The sequence below is a fragment of the Polypterus senegalus genome, chromosome 8 (genome assembly GCF_016835505.1).
Source record: "Polypterus senegalus isolate Bchr_013 chromosome 8, ASM1683550v1, whole genome shotgun sequence".
Taxonomy (NCBI): domain Eukaryota; kingdom Metazoa; phylum Chordata; class Cladistia; order Polypteriformes; family Polypteridae; genus Polypterus; species Polypterus senegalus.
In genome coordinates, this window is record NC_053161.1 from 27,229,139 (window position 1) to 27,253,186 (window position 24,048).

At 35.9% G+C, this 24,048-nt stretch overlaps 1 protein-coding gene and 1 long non-coding RNA gene across 4 annotated transcripts in view; one reads left to right on the plus strand and one right to left on the minus strand.

The window, feature by feature from the left end:
- Positions 1-4,280, minus strand: part of LOC120533852 — a 29,194-nt gene extending 24,914 nt beyond the window's left edge. For both annotated transcript variants that reach the window (XR_005634635.1, XR_005634634.1), the window contains exons 1-2: positions 4,192-4,280; positions 1,868-1,963 (exon numbers count right to left, since the gene is read on the minus strand). This is a non-coding gene — a long non-coding RNA (uncharacterized LOC120533852). The remainder of the gene's footprint in view (positions 1-1,867; positions 1,964-4,191) is intronic.
- LOC120533851 (A disintegrin and metalloproteinase with thrombospondin motifs 20-like) overlaps positions 1-24,048 on the plus strand; it is a 423,413-nt gene that overhangs the window by 363,824 nt on the left and 35,541 nt on the right. Inside the window, exons 29-32 of one of the 2 annotated variants that reach the window (XM_039760893.1) lie at positions 7,177-7,344; positions 12,040-12,213; positions 12,676-12,846; positions 14,132-14,332. In XM_039760893.1, the coding sequence (XP_039616827.1) occupies positions 7,177-7,344; positions 12,040-12,213; positions 12,676-12,846; positions 14,132-14,332 (714 nt within the window). The remainder of the gene's footprint in view (positions 1-7,176; positions 7,345-12,039; positions 12,214-12,675; positions 12,847-14,131; positions 14,333-24,048) is intronic. The other variant, XM_039760894.1, reaches the window with a different exon arrangement.

Sequence of the window (24,048 nt, forward strand, 5' to 3'; positions counted from 1 at the left end):
AACTTAATACCGGGAATACCCGTTAAACATCTTAGATTCACGAGTACCGATTTGGGTAGTGAACACTTTGATGAATGAAACCTGTTATCTTTACAACGGTTGATAAACACGGAATATAACTTGAACACAACACATTCTCCAAATACGAACCTGATTGAAAGAAATAATGATAATCAAATCCTTGATGAAATCAACACTCATAATAGTGACAACACAATTACATTGACATCATATTTTTAAAATGTTTTCTTTTCTTTTTCATAACTTCTTTAACACAATACTTCTCCGCTGTGAAGCACGGGTATTTTGCTAGTATATGATAAGATGTCATCAGAACAACCCCACCATGTGACTATACTGTGTATTTCCATAATGCAGGACAGAAATACAACTTATAGACAGACTTTCTGATAGATAGAAAATGGTTTATATCTATCTATCCACTGTATAAAGAAACAGGTCTTTGTGTCCAATCCCTCAGAGCAATCTGATTGGCCAGTTTAGCTTTGGTGTTGCAACAAAAGAGGAAGTGTGAATTTTACATGCACAAAGAGGAGTAAAGGTGCATACTGAGAGAGTCGTCTTCAAAGACAGAAAGTGTAAAACCAGACAGGTGGCAAGCATGGCACCTCAACAAGAGTCTGAGAAGCAGGCTTTACGGGAATGCACTCAAAGGAGGGAGCACTGGTGAAGAGGCATTAAAAACTGCAAAAATACAGAGGAAAGCAATGAAAGTACACATAGGGCAAGAGATAGCAATTATTTTTAAATTATTTTATTACCTGTCTTTGACAGGTATTGTAGCTAGTGATAAATAGAGGTCTAAATGGAAAAGAAGAAAAACATGCTGATAAAAAGCATACTTTTACAAAGTATTTACAGTATACATTATTAAAAAGTTCTAGTTAGATACAGTATATTTAACAATTAAGATTTTGAAGATAAACATTCATAGATGTAACGGCATGGGATCACCTATCAAGAATTTTATAAATTAAGAAGTAAAGTTTTGGCTGAAGAAGAAAAGCATTTTTTTTATTATTTATTAGGTCATGTTTTAAATATAAAAACTCCATTTGCTTTCCGTCATTGCATTTCAGTCTATTTTGTTTTTAAGGAATATTTGTTACAGTTTTGTAAAATTACAGACACTTCCTTCTTTTTCAAACATATTAATGTATATTTTTTTCAATAATTAAAATTTTTATGTCTCATTTGGTCAAGCAGTAAAGCCTTCTTCTATATTTTCCTCTTTGCTTGTTTTTTTTTTTCCCAAACAGCTTAAATGAATCAGATGGTATACTAATTCCAATTTATTTTATCTCCCTTTTTCAGTTTTCTTTGTTGGATTTATAATGTTTAGCATCATCATTCAATGAACTGTAGCTAAAATGGCATTATTAAGGTTTTTAGATTCTAATGTTCATATAAATAATTGTCCAACTTTACAGATTTATCTTATAGAGTATAGCATATTATTTCCAGATGAACATTTTCATCCATACAAGATTTAACCTATCCAGTCATGTGGAATTAATTGTTTCAACAACTTGGGAGGGCTCTGTTAAGAGGAATTTGCCCTTAATGTTTGTTTTTTGTTACTCCCCCGCCATCTCATCTTGCCATGCACTTTATTTTGTTTGCCAAAAGTACTTTTTGCTGCACATGCAAATATACATTATCAATATATGTTAGTAATAAAGCTCCATAAATATTCAGCTCCCTCTATTGGAAAGATATATCTGTATGAAACAGTGAGGAACAATATCTCTGCTCTTTCACTAACGTCTTCAAAAAATAAAAATGGTGAACAGATGATACTACTAATCAAGTGTGCAAGTTCAACCACAATCAGACAAACACTTACTGAGTATCTCCAAAGTGATGTTAGGTTGTGATCTGAGGACAGTGTTGAGGCACAGGGCAACTGTAGTTGAGGCGTGTAGATGCCTTCCTTAGTTTGCTTTGGATGAAAATTAAACATTATCAGTATCAGAGTGAGAGGAAATACAATTAAAAAGAATGATGACTTTCAAACCACTGAACAGTTTTTGAGACACTTACAGCCCTTCAAGGAGTGTTAAAGAGACTAATGCAGTTTTTGTGGTACTGGTGACAAAACAAGTTGAAAAGGCAAAGTGAAAAGCTGGAACAGCCGACTGTTTTATAATAGGTTGCCAGTCAAATTGAATGAATTCTACTGAACTACAAAGAGTTGTTGAAGAGTTAAAAAAACAAGTGTGGTGTGGTGTGTTTTTCTGACTGAAGGAAGTTAAAGAGGTCAAAAACAAATATGCATCTGGAGTGAATGAGATATGGTTTTTGTTTCAGTAACACAGCTCATTGCCTGAGTGACAGACAGAAAATAAGGTAATGCTGTGGCTTTCTCTCTCTTTCTCTCCCTCTCTGTTTCTTTTACTTAACTAGGCAAAAATGTGACATCACAGAAATAAGTAAACTATCCAGGACATGGTCACCCATCTATCGCAGAATCCAATCATGTCCAGACATTCATACCCATCAACAATTAACATCTTTGGAATGTGGGACAAAACTTGATTATCCAGACAAAAACCCATTCAGGCAGAAAGAGGACATGCAAACCCCACACGAATAATTAGCACAGGACTCCAACCCAGGATGCCTGATAGTACTGATAGTAATAATAGCAGTACTAACCACAGTATCGGAAAATTCCTATTAAAATCAAGTTTAAGACATTACTATATTACCGGGGACTTTTTCAAACAGTTTTCTTAGTAGTGTACATCAAAAATGCCACAATAATTATTTTTTTTTTTTTGATTTCAGAAGCTAGCAATATATTCCATAAACATTTTAAAAAGATGACAATAGACAAATGCTTATGTACTAAATTATGAACAATTTGCATGTATCAGGGTAAAAATGAAATATTTTTATACTGTATTCACTTAATATTCACTATGGTGTTCCTGCCACATAAATCTAAGATATTTGGTATGAATCCTGTCCTGCCCCTGATTCGAGTGAAGTTTATATTTCCTCTCATTCTCTATGTTTAGTTTTTCTTTAGGTAATCTGGTTTCCCTACTATATAAAAAGGTGTTTGTGTTAAGTCTATTGGGGACTCTAAATTGGCCCTATAGGAGCGATCACCAGTATGTGTGTGTGGATGTGCTCTATTCTGGATTAGTTTTTTTATCCTGGCTTCTCTTCAGGCCTACACAAGCTTATACTGAATGAAGAAGGTCAAAGAAATGAAAGAATATTACACAGGTAGCGTGGTCATTACTACTATTACCATATGGATCCTCCATTCTAGGTTTGATTTGGCACCAGTTGTTGTTCATGTGTTGTTTGAAAACCCAACACTTTGTTTTTGGGTTTCCCTCCAACATCCCCAAAGGTGTAAGTGAAAGGTAAATTAGTGCCTTCAGAAACTGTCATTATTGTGGAGCTGTATATGTTTATGCCTTGTGATGGACTGGTGCACTGTCTAGGGTGTTTCTGATTTGCACCCTGTTCTACTTGGACTGCAGCCCTGAACTGGATTAAAGATATATTCATACATACATACATACATACATACATACATACATACATACATACATATAAACTTGATTTATGTCAGAGTATGTGACAACCTTAGGCTACACTGTAATTTAGTGTAAGAAATAAACAATTCAAAATGGTTAAATATGACTGCATTATATTTAAAACACTGTTTATTTTCAGATTATGCACGCACTTTGCAAATTATAACTTCTGAATCAGTTGTAAAATGACATGTGTGTGTGGTGTGTGTGTATAAAATGTATAAACTACAAATGAAAAAACTTAAGATTTTATATCAGCATTTAATATTAATTTGTTTGTCTTTTTCCTCATTTGTGGTCCTTTAGAATGTTTGCAACCTATTGTTCTTATCTTTATGTTTCAATAGCAGCTAATTTATTTTATATATATATATATATATATTCAATATGTTATTTTATAGTCTGTATATCTGAATGACTTTAATGCACTGATCAATTAATTCTAAAAGAAGCACTAAACAAATTAAACTTAATGTAATAACTCACACTGCATGCATATATGTAGGACCTGTATATTAACAGAAACCAGAAAATACTGAAAAATATATGTTACTATTTCTGTAGATTCAGTTTTGTTTTCTTGTCCATTATTAAAAAAGCAATGCAGACTTACCTTGCATGATGTGAGCTGAAATGTCTTTAACACACTATAGAGGTGGTCAGATCCTTCTAAAGAAGAAGCTGATCTCTGAACTTCCTTGCTGTGCCTGTTACTAGCTCTAGGGATTAGCTTTGATTAACTAATAGCTGACAGATGCGTGTTCAGGGGGAGAAGGAGGAGCATGTTTTTGTGTAATGCGCTATCCCTCTTTTGCAGCAGAGGAGTGTCATAGGGCGAGAGGTATGAATGTGAGGAAAGCTGAAAACATTTTTGGTACAAAAAAAAAAGACTTGCAATGACAGGGAAGTTCTCAATTTAGGCTGAAATCAGTGAAGTGCTGAGAGTGTTATCTTTTAGTCGCATGTCGTTGCTTTATAGCATTTGAAGGTTTTAAAGATCAGACATATTGTGGATTGCTTTGATGTTCTTGCATCTACTGACCTCAGCCCTGTGTTTAAAATGCCTTAGTAATTACAATGTTTACAAAGTATATGGGAGTGTTAAAAGGAAGCCAAGTCCTTATCTAAAATGTTTTTCAACAAAAAGCTTAAATGGAGACTTCACATATATAATGGATATATGCCATCTAACCAGAAAAATTCAATGGGCAAATATTTAAGTGATTTTTGCCTTCTTTTTAATTCCATTAACCTAAGTGAAAGCCAATCAGATTTTTCATAAAACAAGAACAGTATCATATATCAGCATTCTGTCTTATATTTCATGTCTGACAAATGAACCCAGAAATGCTGTTTAAATGTATTACTTTTAATTTGTATGTTTAAATGGTTATCAATTAAAACATCATTTTAATTTTACCTTTAGATAGAAATATATGAGCAATAAATCCTTTTAATATTTGATTAAAAGAGAAAATTTTAGTGAAGTTCCAAGCAAAACGTACATTTGTGCATTTACATTATAGTATGCCCACATAATTCAATTAAGATTTAGTTTACTTTTATTAAGCACACTTCCAGTTGCAAGTCCAGTACACTATATAATAACACATTTAATAGGAAAAATTAAATGCACCAAAGCCAAACATATAAAAAGAGAAACATCAGGTAGTATATTTATACTGTATATTCTATGTGATATCTATATATATGTGTGTGTATTTATGTATATATAATTAACGTATCCATACAAACTATAAGCCCAGATTTCCAATTTTTAAGGTCAGTTACACTCTAAAACATCTCATTCAGTATACAGATAGCTACATTTTCATTTATGTGTTTTAATTATGAGGTATTCTCATCTAGACACTGGACAGGATTGTGGTGTTGAGGTTAGTGTTAATTGTTCACAGCTTTTGGGAAATGAATATGAATACATTTCATAAATTGGTCACTGACAGCATGACATTTTTACATTCTCCCTCTGCCCACATGATTTTGCAGGCTCACAAATATGCTAGGTTGGTTTGGATTTTGAAAATATCTGTTTGATACCAATTGAAGGCTTGCTGTATAATTGTACAATTCATAATGAGTGTTTTGTTTAATGTCTCCTTTTCAATTGCCATATATAATTCAATTTGGACATACAGTCAAATTAATCTGTAGGGTATTGAAACCATATAAAACTCTTTAAAAATAAATTACATTGAGTATACTTTGCTCTTTGATAGACCGTTAATGGAGTTATTGTTTTAAAGAATGAGCAGCATGGAAGTTCCAGTGTCAATGCTGCTGGCTCAAGGTTTCAGATTCTTGTGTGAAAACCCTGGCTTAGGCACTGGCTGTGTGAAGATTGCTTATTGTCATTTCTCAACATGCTTTTTTCTTGTGTTCATGGGTTTCTAAACACATCCCAAAAAGACTAGATGAATTTTAGTTTGACTGGTATCTCTAAATTTGTATAAATGAATGTCTAGCATTACATCCAGGGTAAATTCCTGCATTGTGCCTTATGCTTGCAGGCTCTATCTCTTCTGGACATTTGGAGTAAGCCACTTTAGAAGATGAATTACGGGTTAAAGGAATTTTACTAGTTTTAGAAGCTGATTACTATCTAGCTGTTACACTCTGTTGGATGTATTCATCATTAACATTTGTAAGGTGCTATCTATTATAATGAATTTCATAATGAATGTGTAATAAACTGCATTTAATTTTGACAAATTACAAACATTAGCACCGCTGGTGAGAGTCCTGTAGCAAATGCCATATAACTGAAGCAACAGATAAACTGACACTGTAAGTAAAGTACATTTGAATAGAAAAACATAGAGGCAGAATAAAAGAATGATATGAGGAGTACTAATCTCAATCATGTCCATGAAACATTCTGGTGATGTGACATGTAGCAAAATAAATGGCAGGAATAAATTGTGGAAATAAATGACAAATTGTGTTAACATCTATATAGAAGGCATGTTGGATTGCAGTTGATCTCTGATGAATTTGTTTATTTAAATGCTAGACTCATAGTTTAGGATTTATTGCTAGCCCAAAGAGGAGTGACTAGATACCAGGACTGTGTAGTGTGAGCTATGAGGAAAGAATGCTTCCATTCCATCTGAACCAGTGTGGTGCTGAGGTGTCACCCGTCACTTGGCTGCACTCGGGGCCTAATCTGGGATCCTGAGGTGGTTTGTTATGTGGTGGGTGCGGCAATGTGCAGTATCAGTGTGTGTTCCTAACCTCTGTTTTTCTTCTAGTATTTAGCATGGCATAATATATTGGACATGGTTATTGTTGTAACTTCGCAGTTGTTGAGTGTCCATATCGTAAAATTCACACTTGGTGTAGAGTTTGTATGTTCTCCCAAGGTCTAAACATCTTGAAATTGGATCTATTGATAAACTGAATTCTCAGTCTTATGTATTGCAGCTGATATTTTTGCATAATTTCTGCTAAACAAATGAAACTTTCAGGAGCATATAGGTATCAACCATTCAAAGTGGTGTTGACTTTTCATTTACAGTATAATATATGTCCAGATGGAATTAAAAAGCAACAAAACTGAGAGGACTTTTCTTTTTTTTAGTGTTCAGTGAGCTGTGGAAAGGGGATTAAACATCGAGAAGTTGTTTGCATCAGCCAGGGTGAGCTACCTGCAAAGGAGGAAGATTGCAAACACCTGGCAAAACCTCGATCACACAAACCTTGCAGGTCGGGCAGGTGTCCCAGCTGGAAGGCTAATATGTGGAAGGAGGTAGGAGTATTTTAAGATATGAAAAGCATGTCATCTCCTGTATTTTCCATAGTACAAATTCTAATAGTATAATAAAACTGCTTGTAAGTGTTTTTGATGAAAGGTTTGTGTTTGCTACAGGTCCTTCCTGGTCACAGACTTGTGTTGCAATATTCTGGAGAGTATAATAAATGTCTTGGCTTGGTGAGCTAAAGGAAGAACCCCTTAGCTGAGCATATTTTAGTCAGTCTTCTTCATTGCAGGGTGAACTGTTCAGTACAACAAGCCCTCTACTTTTTTTTTTGTTGTTGTTCTTTATTTTGCCTTATACAATTTCTTGCATTAGGAATTTATTTGTTTTCGCATACCCTTTGGGGTCAGAGCACAGGGTCAGCCATTGTACAGCGCCCCTGGAGCATTTGCAGGTTAAGGGTCTTGCTCAAGGGCTCAGCAGAGTAGGATCTCTTTTGGCAGTGACAGGGATTTGAACCAGTAACCTTCTGGATACCAGCGCAGATCCTTAACCTCAGAGCCTCCACTCCTCCCTCTACAACAATATGCTTTCTTCTTAATAATATGAACAAAAGAAATGTATTATATATCAAATAGTGATTTTGAATTTGCAGAGGAAATTAGGCATTGTTATTTTAAGGGAGAACCAGTCCTCTAGCTGATAGCAGGAAAGTTATTGATTTTGAGGATTATGATATTTTGAAAACCACACTAACTATCTATACTAACTATAAAGTAATGCTTGTACAAATCTGCTCAAACTGTACACATTCTTTGAGTATTGTTTGTCTTAAGTTCTGAAACAGTTTTTTTCCTGTATGATTTTATATACTATACAGGACCAAAACTAGTTTTCCTGTGAAAGGCCAGCTCCCCATGCTTCCCATGTATATCAATAGTCAATGCCTTATATTGCATCAGCCTTGTTCACTCTAGTGGACAAATTAAAGCTAATTTGAAATTCCGGAAGAACATTGTTACACTAATGAAGAAGATTATTTAGCGATTAAGAGCTCAATGAAATCAAAAGCTAGCAGATACTGTAGAGCTTCAGGCCAAGGTTTACTGACTCTTGACCTAAATAATCTATAGCCTATTTAAATGGCATCGATAAGCCTTTCTTTTGGCGATCCTTCTTCCCTAAGCAGTTAAGCAATGCTAAAGCAGCAGCATTTCTTCAAATGTATTTTTGCAGTGGGCATCTGGAGTTAAGTAGTCAAATATGTGCTGTCCGTGTTCTGTATGTGAATACTTACTCACATGTTCTTTGTAACCAGCAATTCTGTGCTTTTGCACATTCCAAGGAGGGGGATGGTAGGATGCTAGAAGCTTTTCTGTTCTTATGTTATGATCTCCGAGAGTAACCTCTTCAAGTGGTGGGTACATTTGTATAATTCAGAAAAAGACCAATTACTGCCTTTTGTCAGGTTATCGAGAGCTGTCTCAACTGTCCACAGTTGTGCGTGCATATGGTGTGGGTGCTTTTAAAGCTGCATCAACAAGACAACTCTCAAAGATTTTGTAATAGCCCTAGATCTTCATTATAGGGGTAGTAGGATTAAAAAAGTGCCCCAAGCGCATGACTGAAAGCTAGAACAGCAGATCTCAAAAATTTATTGGTTGTCAAAAATCTGTATTTTTTTAAAAACTGTACTAATTTAAGTAACTATAAATTCAGTATGTACATGTACATGCAAATAAATATACTGTACAACAAGTACAAGGTATTTGCTTGATCATAATATATTACTTTTTATAGTGTCTCGGCCAAGCATTTTTTGAAAAACAAGAACGTCTAGGTTTTATTTTGGTATGGCAAAGTCTAAAAGAGAGAAACTGGAGCAGCCTTTAAGATTAGAGACAGTCAAGGAACAGTGGAGCAGACTTAGAAGCATTTTACGTATAGTGCAGGAAATGTTATTCCCAAAATATAGTAATGGTAATCATTTTTACCAGTGCAACCAGAGTCAACAGTCAGCCTGATTCATGTGTCATTGAGATATAAGAGGAAGGCAGACATGGGAAGATAGTGTAAAGCATAAATATGTTCAGATAAGGAAGACCAAGATTTAGAGATTATGTAATTATACTTATTAGTCCAGGTGCCATAAAGTGACAGATATATTGTAGGTTAATTATTAGCACATACAAGTGAGAATTTGGAGATACTTGTAGGAGTTCTGGGTGGCATTATGAACTCATGAGGCTATACTGCTATAATTTCTTCTGGTAGACCTAGATATTTCACTTCCCGCCCAGCATCAAAAATCATACTTGTAAGGGTCAGAAAGGCAGTCCTCTCCGTTATGCTTTAGGTTTTGTAATATATTTCCCCAGGAATATTTTGTGACCTCCGGTGACTTGTGGGAATATACTTAAATTTATCACATCACATATTAAATTAACAAAAATAACATACAGAACTGAAAAAATACACATACTTTCAACCAAGTACATAAAAGCTGACTGTTGATATGAACAGTTTTATAATAAGCCCTTTGTGTTGTTTGCTATTTAAATATGTATGTATAGCTGTTATTTTTATGAACTGTTTATACAGAAAAACATTACTCATAGTTTTTACTTTATGTATTATTTTATATTCCAGCTGATTGAAAAGTGGTGTTTTGCTTTTTATAAATAAATGGAAGAGGTTTTATGACAAGCAGCAGCATGATTTTGGAAGGTTGCTCATGTCATAGCTAGGCATGAGCAAAGCCTGTGGAGTTTGCTGCACTGCAAGTTTTGGCAAAATCATGGAGATGTTTGGGATCTTTGACAAACTCAGCACAATGCATCAATATCAATAGGGAAGGACGAACTGAACTAGTTTTGATAATATCATAATGGTGCAATTGTCTTTTAACACTAGACTTACCAGAGCCAACGAAAAAACTTGTAAATTTGGCCCACCTTAAATCCCTTCGCACCTCTCTGTTAGCGCCTTTTGGTGGTGGGGGTAGGGGAGGGTATAGCAGGCTGCTTGCTGCTTATCGACACATTTAGAAGACAAAAGATGCTGACGGAGAGGTACGAAGGGATTTAAGGTGGGCAGAATTTATGAGTTTTTTCGTTGGCTCTGGTAATTCTAGTGTTAAGTGTCCCTGAGGGCTAGGGTAGTGTCTGCCAACTATACTGGAATGCTTATTTTAGAAAAAAATGTGACCTGAGCTTTGAGGCTGCAGTGCTACCTTCTGCGCCACCATGAATTTAATAACAAAGACAAATGGAGCAATGATCACAAACAAAATACAACAATTCGCCATCAGCTAGCAAGAAGTTTAAATACATACATATATATATATGTATATGCCTTGGCAGTTATAGTACTAAAAATGTGTGGTGGTTCTACTGTTGAAGGTGGACTGTTCAGGGATTACCTTCACCTAGATGTTATTGAGGACGTTTGTATGCACAAGTTGTGTTGCTGGGCAGAGAGCTAAAACAAATTGAGAATTTTTTATGAGAGCACACAAGCTAAAACTAGTGTTTTCTCATTCCAGAAAATTTTTTTTTCTGCTGTTTCCATCACTACCTGTATATATTTTCAATAGGTGCACTTTACTTAATGTATACAGTGCATATGTTCTTTGTGTATCACTATGAAGAAAAGTAAAATGCTAGTAGATACAGTATTCTTTGCGTAACACCTGGCCCTCATTTCCTTTAAACTTGCACCAAGTACCTTAGTAGGTCTTGGCCCAGGGTTCTTAATTCTCTTCTTGGCATTACCACCATTATATCTTATATCTTACATGCATTGGTTTCTATATCTTAATTTAACAGAAAATGAATCTTTCTTTTTATGACATTGCCTCAGTTAGTTGAAATATTATATATGAAGTAGAATGCAGTTTTACCCCAACAAAATAAAATCTCACCCCTTTTCTTACAAATGCATTCAATAATCAAACCTCTTCTCATTCACTTGTTAACTTACACAATATTTAAATGACAGAAACCATTAGGTTCTTAACCCAATGTTCACTTTACTTAAATGTTGTGGCAAGCAGCTGGGGGTGGTACCCAGCCGGGATGCCCAGAAGGACCGGAGGAGGGCTTACGCTTCCTCCAGACCACGAGGGGGCGACTGCTCTGGTGGCTTTGGGGACCACAGGAAAGGAGCATGGAAGCTCAACACTATAGGGGCCCGTGGTTACTGCCAGAGGGTGTCCAGACCAGGAATACCCGGAGTGCTTCTGGGTGCACAGCCGGCACTTCCGCCATACCTGGGAGGGCCAGCGGAAGGCACCTAGAGCACGTCCAGGTGAGCATAAAAGGGGCCGCCTCCCTCCATTCGATGGCTGGAGTTGGGTGGAAGAGGATGGAGCTCAGAGGAGAGGAGTGGAGGCGGTGAAGAAGAGGCATTGTTGAGGGCCTGGACTGAGGGTGATTGGTGCTGCAGCACTGTATCGTGTGTGTGTGTACACTTGTAAATATTGTAAATAAACATGTGTGGGTTTAAACAACAGTGTCTACCTGTCTGTGTCCGGACTGTTCCCCACAAAGTATATACGTGATATGTACAGTACATGAGCACCATTAATTATTCAGTAATATGCAATGTAACCAAAGATAAACAGCATACTTATGTACAGTGTGTGTATATATATATTAAAATATTAATTCCATTACATATTAATATATTAATATAAAAATTAAACTTAAATGTTAACAGATGTCATTGTATGTATTTTATATAAGTGCTCAGTCACCTGTGGTGTGGGAGTTCAAAAACGAGACGTCTTCTGCAGAATAAAGAAAGTTGGACAAGTTTCTGAAGCACTATGCAATCCTTTCACTCGGCCTGCAATTGAACAGCAGTGTCACTCTTCAGATTGTTCATACTTTAAGTGGATTACCAAAGAGTGGCAAGATGTAAGTAAACATGTCTCCATACAACATATGGTACAAATCTTTGAAAATGTAAACTGCTTCTTACACCATGTGTGAACAAATACACTGTTTATTTTAGCAATGGTTAATCATTTAATCTTGTTGTTTAAGAGATTATCTCAGTTATAATTAGCATAGATGTTCTTTTTCTGTATTGTTTTCAGACATTACAATAAATATCTGATTAGTTTGAGACCAAATTGGGGTGGGTCAGATATCATCTGTTATATTTCTCGGCCCTCCTTCAGGTACAAAAAATGATACCCAAAAGCACTACAATGGACAGTGTTGGATATAATTATACTTCTGTTTTTATCTCTGATTTTGTCCCTTGTTATTTCTTTAAATTCATACTGTATAGTGTACTCATTATTTACCCTTTATTTATTGTCTTATCTCCTTTAAACATTCAAAAGAGTAAAGGTGATATTTTTTATGTTTCAGTGTCCAGTTGCCTGTGGTGAGGGGGTGAAGACTAGAAAAGTAATCTGTGTTGATCAGGTTATGAATCAGGTGACTGACAGCCACTGCAGCTCTTTGCTAAAGCCGCCTTCTTCACAGAGGTGCAAGGCTGTGCCTTGTGAATATGCTTGGATTACAGGAGACTGGTCACAGGTACTAAATCTTTTTTTTTTCCTGTTTTATTGCTTGGAAATACATTTTTTAACCAACATGACTTCCTAATCCTGAGAAGCAATGCTTAAAACTACATAGTTAATTTAGTATGAACTAACTTATGTATGCTGTTAATATAAAAATGCAATTCAGAAATTTGGGAAAAGGTTTATTATAATAAAGTCATCTTGATTGCACGGTGGTTAGTCCTGCTGCCTCACTGATCCAGTGTTCTGGATTCAGGTGTAATGCATGGTTATTATCTGTTTGGAGTTTGAATATCCTCCTCATGTCAGCTTGTTTTTCTCTTATTGTACTCCATTGAGCCAGCCACATCAGAAAGATGGGTTTCTTAGGTTAAGTGGTGCTTCCAAACTGGCTCTATAAGTGTTGGTGTGTCCATGTGTGAGCCCAGAGATTATTCAGGGCTGTTTCCTGCCTTTCAATCAGCTTTGTCTGAATATCTGCCAATGAAACTGAATTGGATTGAGTCAGTTTGAGAAAGTTTGTGCCATTATAGTATAGTCACAGCAGAAACTGATTTCTTTTCTGTGCACTATGTTTTTTATTTTAATCATTTGTTTAATTTCTTATTAATTTATTTGTATGAATATGAATTTACTATGCCATATTCACATTTTCACTTTTGTTATTCACTTCACCCTCATTTTACAGTTTGTATGTATGCATATCTGGATAAAGGTGGCAATGATTAGTGCTGCTGTCTCAAAACACCGGGCACTGAGGTTAAATTCCTGGGCCTGTTATTGTCTGTGTGAAGGGGTGTATTCTCACCATGTCCTTGAGCATTTTTATTTATTTGTTTGTACTGCTCTGGATGCATCCCACTTTATAAAAATGTGCATTTACGGTTATTTTGTGAAATGTATATTTTCTTGGTAAGCCTTTTTGTATGAGAATACAGTGAGATTGATTGTTGAGATCTAGTTGTGGCTATTTGCTGTGATTTTGGTGTTTCCATGATAGAATTTGCAAATAGATGTATATATGAAAATATAAACAATTACCATGTTTTTGATTGGTCTTTCTACTTCCTGATTTTAATATTATCTAGAAAGAGTAAATTCAGTGATGTTTCTAATGTTAAATGTTGTACTGTAGATATATTTTTTTCCTAATTAGGAAGGCTAATGCATGTTGAATAGACAGTATGTATACTGTGATGAATAGTCCCTAGCGATAATACAAAAGGTCAATTATATTTTTCATAAACCTGTCAGGCCATTTCTATCTTGTGGAGAGTTGTTCTTCTGTTTGTTTTCAGTGCTCTGCAAGTTGTGGTCAGGGAGTCCAACAAAGAATGGTCTCTTGTTCTGAAGCACACACCACTGTGGACCATTATACATATGACTTGCAGCTATCTTCTTATTTGAAATGCCCTGGACCTGCTCCACGTAATACACAGGAATGCCACCTTCAGAAATGTGTCACTTCTGCCACTTGGGAAGTAGGACAATGGAGCAAGGTAATGCTAAATGACAGCTGTTTTCATAAAAAAAAACCTATTGTCTGCCTTCAAGGATTTGCAACATTCTGTTAACATAATCTAATAGTTCTTTTATAAACTATACTTTGATTCCTTTAGAAATTTTTTTAATAGTTCATCACAGAAGTAATTTAACCATATTGTTTATCACAATAAATAAAAAATAAATCCATCCATCCATCCTAAAATTATCCAACCCGCTATATTCTATCACAGAGTCACGGGGATCTGCTGGAGCCAATCCCAGCCAACACAGGGCGCAAGGCAGGAACAAATCCCGGGCAGGGCGCCAGCCCACCGCAGGGAACACACACACACAATGCTTTTACTGTTTCTTTTAACTGTATGAGTGCAAAGTCTTTGTTAACTGTTGCTATATGTGGTGTTAGGGCCCATTCACACTAGAGTGCTATAAATTTCCAGTGTTTGTTTACACAGTTTTCAAGTTTTTAAATTTTGTTTTGCCATTGTTTTTCAGCTTTGTATAGTTTGTAAGGTTTTTCCAGCATTTTCTTCAAATGTGTTCAAATAAGTGTTTTGTAGGGAAAATACGACTGACATCATTTCCTTTTAACATTTATTGTGAGGTGTTTTAGCTTTGTGAGATGATTGGTTTGTCTCCTTTGAGTTTAATGCTTTTTAATCATAGCAATCACAGCACTGAAAAGAAGGTGTCATTAGCGTCATGAGTACAGATATTGGGTTCATCCTATTCTGCAGCAGACGGTGTTTAGATGACAATTAGGACTCTACAAAGAAATCAGGCAGCTTCCAGGACTGCACATGAGTGCCAATTATTATTGATATAGATATTTTGAAACAGTGTGATCTGGTGGCACAGCAGACATTGTTCATACTGGGAGCTTGGGTTGGGGATGTAAAAAGTGAAAGAATGTTATTTACTTTACAGCACATGAAGCATTACATCTGTTTCCTTAATTGTGTAGTATTACTGACACATTTCTAGTAATTAGATGACTACCTGTTTTAACACTTAAGTCAACTAATCAATAGTAAATTGATCCACACTTACTAATACCTATTAATCCAGAAATGAACTGTGCAAACCCTGTAGAGTTGGTGGTCTAAGTCTGGAATTATAGCTCTGCACTACAACTATATGTTAAAACATCTGTACTAAACTTACTAAATGGAAACTTGATTAAAAATAAATGTATACCTGTAACATTTGTTCAGTTTTTGTCACTTGATTGCCAACTTCATGTGTACTTAATCTCTCCTACAACAGATGTCACTAGACGAATGAAGTATGCATATTTTAATTTGGATGAGCTGCTTCACTCCTGGCTCATCTAAAATGAGCAGTGATGTGCTGTAAAAATTCTACAGAAATGCTGTTTTCTACCAGCATTTTGTGAGGTTTACCATTCATGTCAACTGAACAACAGATTTAGCTGAAAATGCTCAAAAACTGCTGCATACAGGAGTTCTCTAAACGGCTTACTACTAAAATGCTTAGATGTTTGTAGCACTGCTGAAAATATTGGCAAGTAACTTTACAAGCTGTTTAGGAGTGTTTTGATACATCTCTAACATGCTGGTGAAAATGCTTAGAGGTGAATGGGTCCTTAAAGCTCAGACACTTCTGCTAGTGTGCAGGAATCTATTAAAACTGTAATATCATGATTGCATGCATTGAGAATTGTCTATGTTGGTTTATTTTTGAGTTTTTTGTGTTTTTAAGGGGTATGCAAACTCTTAAGTCTATGGCACATCTTAAGTCTGCTCTGTGCAGCACATCTGTTTGCCCTCTGCGTTGTGTGTCATGTGGCTTAAAAGAAATAAAACAGACAACAGTTGGATGGCTCCAATTCTTTATTCCCTTCAGCACTCACACCCCCATCTCCATTTGCTCAAATTTAACTGTAACTATTTACATTGATGTTCAAAAAACAAAACAATTCACCTCACACAGAAATTTACATCGATAAAGAAATACCTTAAATAAGTAGCACTTAAAGATTGGGGTGTTACAAAGGGTCTCTTTTACTCTTACCGAAATTAAAAAAAAAAATGTCAGGAATAGCATTCAAATCCAGAAAACTGGTTATGTGAACCTAGTATTAACCAAATTAAGCATGTTATGTTACTATAAGAATTTTCACACTATAACCATTACAGTTTTCCCAATCAGATACACACCAAGGTTATTATAGTTAACGAAAACTAAAATCAAAACTAAAACTATTGTTAAAAAAACATTTTCGTAAACTGAAATAAAATACTTAGCAAAACTGAAATGAAAAACTAAAACTAAATGAAACTATTAAAGTGGCTGGAAAGACTAACTGAAATAAAATAATAATTTACTAAACATAATTTTAGTTTTTGAAGGATTATTCTTGCTGTTAGCTTTTAACCCTTATAACTTTTAAATCTAAAACTGAAAGTCATCCACCACAAGCCGCCTGCACATATTTATCCCGTGAACGGTGGCTGGTGACGGAGGGTGGCTGTTCACACAGCATTTGCAGTGATAGAGCAAGCTGAATACGCACGTGGAATAGAAAGCAACTTACGTGCCGCCTTTCTTTGCACTTTTTGTATATCAAGATGTAATTCAAATACCTGAAATCAACATGTTCTTGTCAACAAAAACTTTAGCGTATGGACAGAAAAATCATGAGTGAGTAACGTTTCAGTTTATTTCTCAGGTACCTGCTTTTTGTTGACAGTAATTGACCTGTCACTTCGCACACTAAGTACACAAAGTATAGAGAAAGTAAAGAAATCATGAAAAAAATTTTACCTTGACATTTTGATGAATCTTCACGTTTTAGACCTCCCCGAGTCCAAAAATACCGTTTTTTGGAATGATGTGTGTGTGTGTGTGTGTGTAAACAGGATATCTCAAAAACGCAACTAGATAGATGGATGAAATTTGGCACGTGGTTGTTACACCAGAATTGTAAATCTGTATTAACTTTTGGGCCAAATCCATGAACACATACTTGTTTTTTATTTTATTCTTGCAGCTTTTTTTATGCAGAGTCAGATTTATTCAACATCACTTTTATAATAATTGTTCATCCATCCATCCATCCTGTATCCAACCCGCTATATTCTAACTACAGGGTCACGGGGGTCTGCTGGAGCCAGTCCCAGCCAACACAGGGCACAAGGCAGGAAACAAACCCTGGGCAGGGCGTCAGCCCACCGCAGGAAGGACGCTTCCGATTTTTGATAATACAACGGCACTGTACGAGAAATGGTCATCATAAAAGATCAGCATATTGTTACTGAACAATCACTTCTCCTTTAACAATGTCGTTTAACATCGACCCTTGTAAAATTCCAGAATTGGCAACGTCTCTACTGAACTACAGGTAGGTAGGCGAAGAGAGTTAGCCAACTCGTGAAAAACTAAGGATTCTAATGTGTTTTTGTATTTATTCTATATTTATTAATTTATGGTTTTTAGTTCATATTCACAGCTCAAAATACCTGATAGTGTGAAATTAATCCAGTAGCAGAATTATGTTTTAAAATATCTGTCCCCATTTTTTCAATGTTTCTCTCTCAAAACAGATAGTTGAAATATCATATTCATTTTGTTTTTAACATCAGCCAAATCATACATATTGCATAAAAGGGATTTTCCCTGCCTTGCATCCAAACCTGTTTGGATAGGCTTCAGGTTCTTGCGATCCTTCTCTGGATAAACAGGTTCAGATAATGTATATATTTTTCTTAATCTCACGTGCTGTCTCTGTTGTTTTGTGCCTGTCCACACTCTTATTCCCTGCTCTTGCTCTGCTCATTAATGGTTTACTGTTCTTATGGTGGTCTATTCAAGTCTCACTGCCCTTAACCTTCATATTACGTGCTTGTTTTTCTTTATTTCCTTCAATACAGCTAGGTGGGGTCTGCACACTGATTCAAGCCTAAGAGTCCTCTTCTTCCTTAGCCCCCATGATTTTCATGGTCACAACTGTTAGAACACAGTAGAATCTTTTTTATTTTTTTATTTCCTTTCAGGCCTGCATTTGAAAAATTATGTCTATAAATTGTTTGTGCCTGAGATGGAATCAGAGATCAATATGTCTGGTAGAAAATAACAAAGCCCAGTATGGGAGATTTTTGAATGCAATATTGAAGGCTTTCATTATAAGCACATTGTTGTTGGAGCAGAATATGTTGTGTGCTACAGACATTTAGAAGTAAAAAAAACTCACACCTTAAAATTCACCTAAAATTCATTACAAATTGCCCCATTCTGGGCAATAAAAGGAAAAGAAAAAAGTGCCAACATATGACATTATGTAAAATTGTTTATATTCATTACCTGGTTTTGATTATACTTGTTTTTATCAGACAAAAACAAAACCAATAGTAAAGTGTGTTATATATTATATCCAAACCCGTTAAGTGTACAGTTCTGTCTCATTGTGACACAAAAACAAAATAGTAGCTCTTTAAATGTAGCATAATTACTAAAACTGAAACTAATATATCCTCTTTAATAAAACCCCTGTGTGCGTCCAGGTGTCCGTGTGTGTGTGTGTCTTCTGGTGAAGTGCGCATGCACGGCGCCACACGGCACGTGTTCAGTCTCTTCCTGTGCATTCCCTGTGCAGAGAGAGAGACACACACACAGGTGCGTGTGCACAAGAGACAGACACACACACAGGCGCGCGTGAGACAGACACACACACACACACAGGCATGCGCATTACAGACACACACACACAGCCGCGAGAGACAGACAGACACACACATACACACAGGCGAGAGAGACACACAGACACAGAGGCGCGCACGTAAGAGAGACACACACACGTGAGAGACAGACACACACACACGCAGGCCCGAGAGAGAGACACACTCACACAGGCGCGCGCGTGCATTGTTGCAATGTTACTTTTCTTGGTTGTTTATTAAGTTGTAAGGCTATAGCGCAAACTCTTGCAGTGTTAGTTTTCTCTGTTGTTCAAGTTTTTCTTAGTGTTATTCAGTGTTTTTACATTTAGTTTACTATTACGCTGTGCATTCAATGGTATAATTAACTATATTTGTACTTAAAAACTTAAAAAAATAAATATTTGCATACAGTTCATACGGTCAGGAATGGATTTATTGTATTTACATACAATCCTATGGGGGAAATTACTTCGGTTCACGACCAAATCCGGTTACAACCAGAGTTTTGGAACGAATTATGGTCGTGAACCGAGGTTCCACTGTATTACTGTCAGACAAAATTACAGGCATCTTACGGAAATACAAACCAGTATTACTGAGAGAGAAAATTAAAGGCACACAATACAGTGACGCATATTACAGCCACATACAAGGTCCCATGCCATTTAATATAGACTGTTCCTACTAATGTTTATGCACTACTGTTCTAGCGCCCGTTATTGTAACGGGCTTAATGTCTAGTATAAAAATAAAATAGAAATGTCTTTGTAAATTAAAGCTAAAAATACACTATAAAGGAAAACCAAAAACTAAACTGAATTTTCAAGTAAGGTCAAAAAAAAAATATAGAAATAAAAACTAATATAAAAAGGCAAAACTGTAATAACCTTGATACACACTGTGACTGAATGAATATGCAAAGTAATCAATTGTGCATGCTATCACCCCAGAATCATATACTGTTTCCCCACAATCAAAAACACAGTATTCTTCTGTTAGCACTATTGGCAAATCTGATGCACTCATTCTGCCAAATCCTCACACACTTCTCAGCCCATTAGCTCTGATTTCATTGTGAAAACACTTTGTTCCTTTGTAGAAATAACTCACCAATCAAATTCAGTTTACCTATGCACCAATACACCTGTACAAGCACAATCAGCCCAAATTACCTGTAAGCATGCAAACATGACACAATGACTTGGGGTCACAATGGAACAAGAAAGAACACAGAAGGGAAGACAGACAGGAAGATGAAGGGGGCTAGGAAGAAAGCAAATCGTTTCATATGAAGAAAGAGCAAGAGCAACTGTGGTCAACAGTGTCATTAACCATGGCATGAAATTTGTGTGAAGCTGGGCAGGGAGTACAGCTCAATTTGAGCCATTATAGTGTAGCTGGAAACATTACTGTAAGAATTACTGTAAGAATGTGTGTCATTATAGGCAGGATAGTGCCTGAGCTTTCTGTTTGCCTCTGCTCTGTTTTCCCCTGAGCTTTCTGTACTTTATGGTATGCTAGACCACATGCTTTAGGCCTGATGCATTTTTTGTGTTTGTGTTCTTGATGTTTATATGGTACTTCGAGCAGTATTTACTATAACAATTTTATTTTTCATCTGTCATTACTGTATATGTGGATTTTTGCTTTGAGATTGTTGTGGCACTAGCTTCTTTCTAATTGGTTTTTCACTGCGAACATTTTGTTTTGTGTGTGATTTTGACTGAATTATTTTGTTTTGAAGATTGTGTGAGTTTTACTTGTGTGTTTAAAGTTTTAGGAAAGTGCTATTTTAATATTGGGCTTCATCAATAATGTTTTGGAGGAATGGTATGGTATTCTGAGAATCTGATTAGAGAAAAACAGTAAAATAAAACTGCATCTAAGCAAAATTGCAATTTCAGATTGATAGTTATTGTGATATTGCTTTATAAACATGTCAAACAATGTACTCACAAATTAAAGGAGGCAAAATGATAAAAAGAATTGGAAAGACCCTGGTCACACAAAGCACAAAGCAAAACAACAGCCACACTACTCTCTTCACCACCACTCCTCCCGGCAAAAGTTGTCCTCCTCCTCCCGATTCTGGCTCCCGGAGTGATGGTTGCTGGCTCCTTGTATAGCCCACACGGAAGTGCATCTAGTGATAATTAACCTAATTAAGGCTGCACTTCCAGGTGTGGCTGCAATACTGCCCACACAGGCTCAGGAAGCCGTGCAACTCCCCCTAGCGTTGGCCACAGAGCCCAACAGGAATTAGCTCCGGTGTAATACACTTGTGGTCCCGATGCAACCCAGGGGGGTTGCCACCAAGTGTTCCGGGGGACATAGTGTGCATCCCATGGCTGCTCTCCAGATCCAGTGTCAAAGGGGTATGCCACACAAATTACAAGGTTATTATGTCTAAGCCAGCAGTCAGTTTTTGCTCTGCATAGGTAGCTCTTGGTGTCGTTTTCTCAGGTCACTGCCTGATTAGAAGATCAGTAAATAAATTTGCAACCTGTTCTGAACTGATTATAGTGAGTTAGCATTAACATTTTATTAAACAACTCTATCACACTAGGGTAAACAAACATTTATTTGAATAACCTTACGTAATATTCTGAAATGTACCTAGGCCTATTGAGTGTCACAGAGAATGGGAGCCTATTCTGATGACATCAGGCACAAGGCAGGGGTCAACCCAAAATGCTTTGCCAGACCATTTAAGGACCTAGTCATTCGTTCTTATACCTACATAGGGCCTTTTAGAGGTGTTAATTAACCCACCACACTTACCATTGGGAAGTTCAAGTACAACATATGTATGCAGGGAGAATGTACAACATTTACACAGGTATTCTCTTGACACTGGATTAATCAGGCAGCTACCCATAAAGCTAATCAAACCTCTGTCACCACACTGTAAATATCCTAGGTATGTATTATGTGTGTAACCACAGAAATAAGCAAAGAAAGAAATCCATAATTGTTGAAGTCTTACTGAATTGATTTTAGTGTACAAATTCAAAATTATATATATTTATTTAATAGAGTATACTGTATTTTAGATAATTTACTTCTAGTTCCCTTTCTATTCACATGTCATATAATTTCCTTTTAGTTTCACTCAAAAGTTTCTCTAAGATTTATAAGCATTTTAATTATCTCCATAATATTACTATTAACTGCTATGTACCATTACTTTCTCTAACAACCATATAAATAAACTAACATGTTGTAATTATAATTTTTATTTAGTAATGGTATTATTTGTTGGTAAAGAATCCAGTCTTCAATTCAAAATGTGACTCCCATGAGGCTTCAGGTTTCCTGTTTATTATGTACGCTTATCATTCTAGAAGTACATATTTAACAATATTTTAACATTTTTTGAGGGGGGGGGCAGAGTATTACTTTAAGTGGGTTAAGTATTATTTTGATGGATGGTAAAATAGTGAAATTATAAGGATTTTGCTGTTTGCTTCCAGTGTTTGGCTCATACATTAGGGGTTGTGTGAGTTTTTTGTTATATAGGATGCGTCACTACTGATCTGCCGGGCAAAAAGAGACATGATGTCATTCCAGTATCTTCAGTCTTTTCCTTGTCATATCACTATATTTCTGGTTTGTCAGTATTTAAAGCAGTGAAAGCATAACATTATCTTAAAGCTTGATTTTAGATATATTTAGATATATATTCAGAAATTCTGAACTTCACTGATATTCACACTTAGCATTAATTAGCTATGTTACCAGGCTTCATCCAGGAAATTCCCTAGGAAATTGGTTATAGTGGAGTCAGTTAATTGGGTGTTTTTAAAAAATATTATGTATCTAGGTATATTTCTGTATGCGATATTTGTTTTTTTTTTTTTTTAACCAAGTGCCAATATTATTAGTTCACTGGAGCACCATATTCTTTAAAATGCTGCATAAAATGGTCCATGAGTAAAACATCGGTGCCATAGATACATTTGTGCTTTTCCTAGTGTCTGAACTTGGCTCTTGTTGATGGTCATTGAAAAATAATATTTTACACAAAGTTGTATTCTTTTAAATTCAAACAGGTAATTAGTAGTAATAATGAGGATTTTGTGTGTGAATATAATTTCTCCTGTCGTACATCTTGTAAAAATGGTATCTTTAATCAGATTTGGACGTAATGCTTTGATCTGTAATCTTGTACCATCACAAAGATTTGGAGGGTTTCCATCAGAGGCAATATACACAGAACAGTGGTGAAATATTTATTATTACATACCGCATTGATATTTACAGGTTGCACATTCATGTGGCTCATGCCACATATTGATCGTTTTACAGAAAAGAACAGGAGAAAAGAAGTAATATGGTGAACTATGTACAGTGCCCATGTCCTATATGTTATGTCCATGGAGCTAAACACAAGTGTTTAAACTTATCATGGTCCACTGTACCAGCACTTCCCTGTTTCTGCTTTGTGAACTAGTGCATACTGGCATATTGCAGTCTATTAAAGTATTACATGTATTTCACCACTTAGGGTGATCTGTCCCCCACCATGTCTTTAAAAGCTGAGAGATAAGGGAGTACTGGGTGTACTTAAAGACACAACTTGCTAAGCACATCTTCTTTGAGCTTTTCCAAATTTCTGTCCCTCCACTTAGCTTCTGATTGTTGCATTTATTTGCATAAAGCAACAGCCCCATTTCTTTGCCCAGTTACAGCCTCAGTGCTTAGCTGTAAAAAAGCATGCAGGCTTTACAATAGCCTACTTGCTACAAAATTATTGTCAAATAAATATTGACAAATGAAAAAACATAACTTTGCTAATCTTTTTTTCATGATGTCACTAAATTTCAATTTAATCGGTCAAAACATTTTAGAGATTTTGAGGTATTTAGTTTTTCAATTCTATGGTTTTTTTTATCCTTAAATATTGATACATGAAAATGAACTTTCTTAGCAGATACATACTGCCCTAGATGTACCATCCTGCCAAAGTTCAGCTTTTAACCAAATTGGAAATAGTACTTTTGCTGTTAAGTGATTGATTGGGTCAGTCAGTC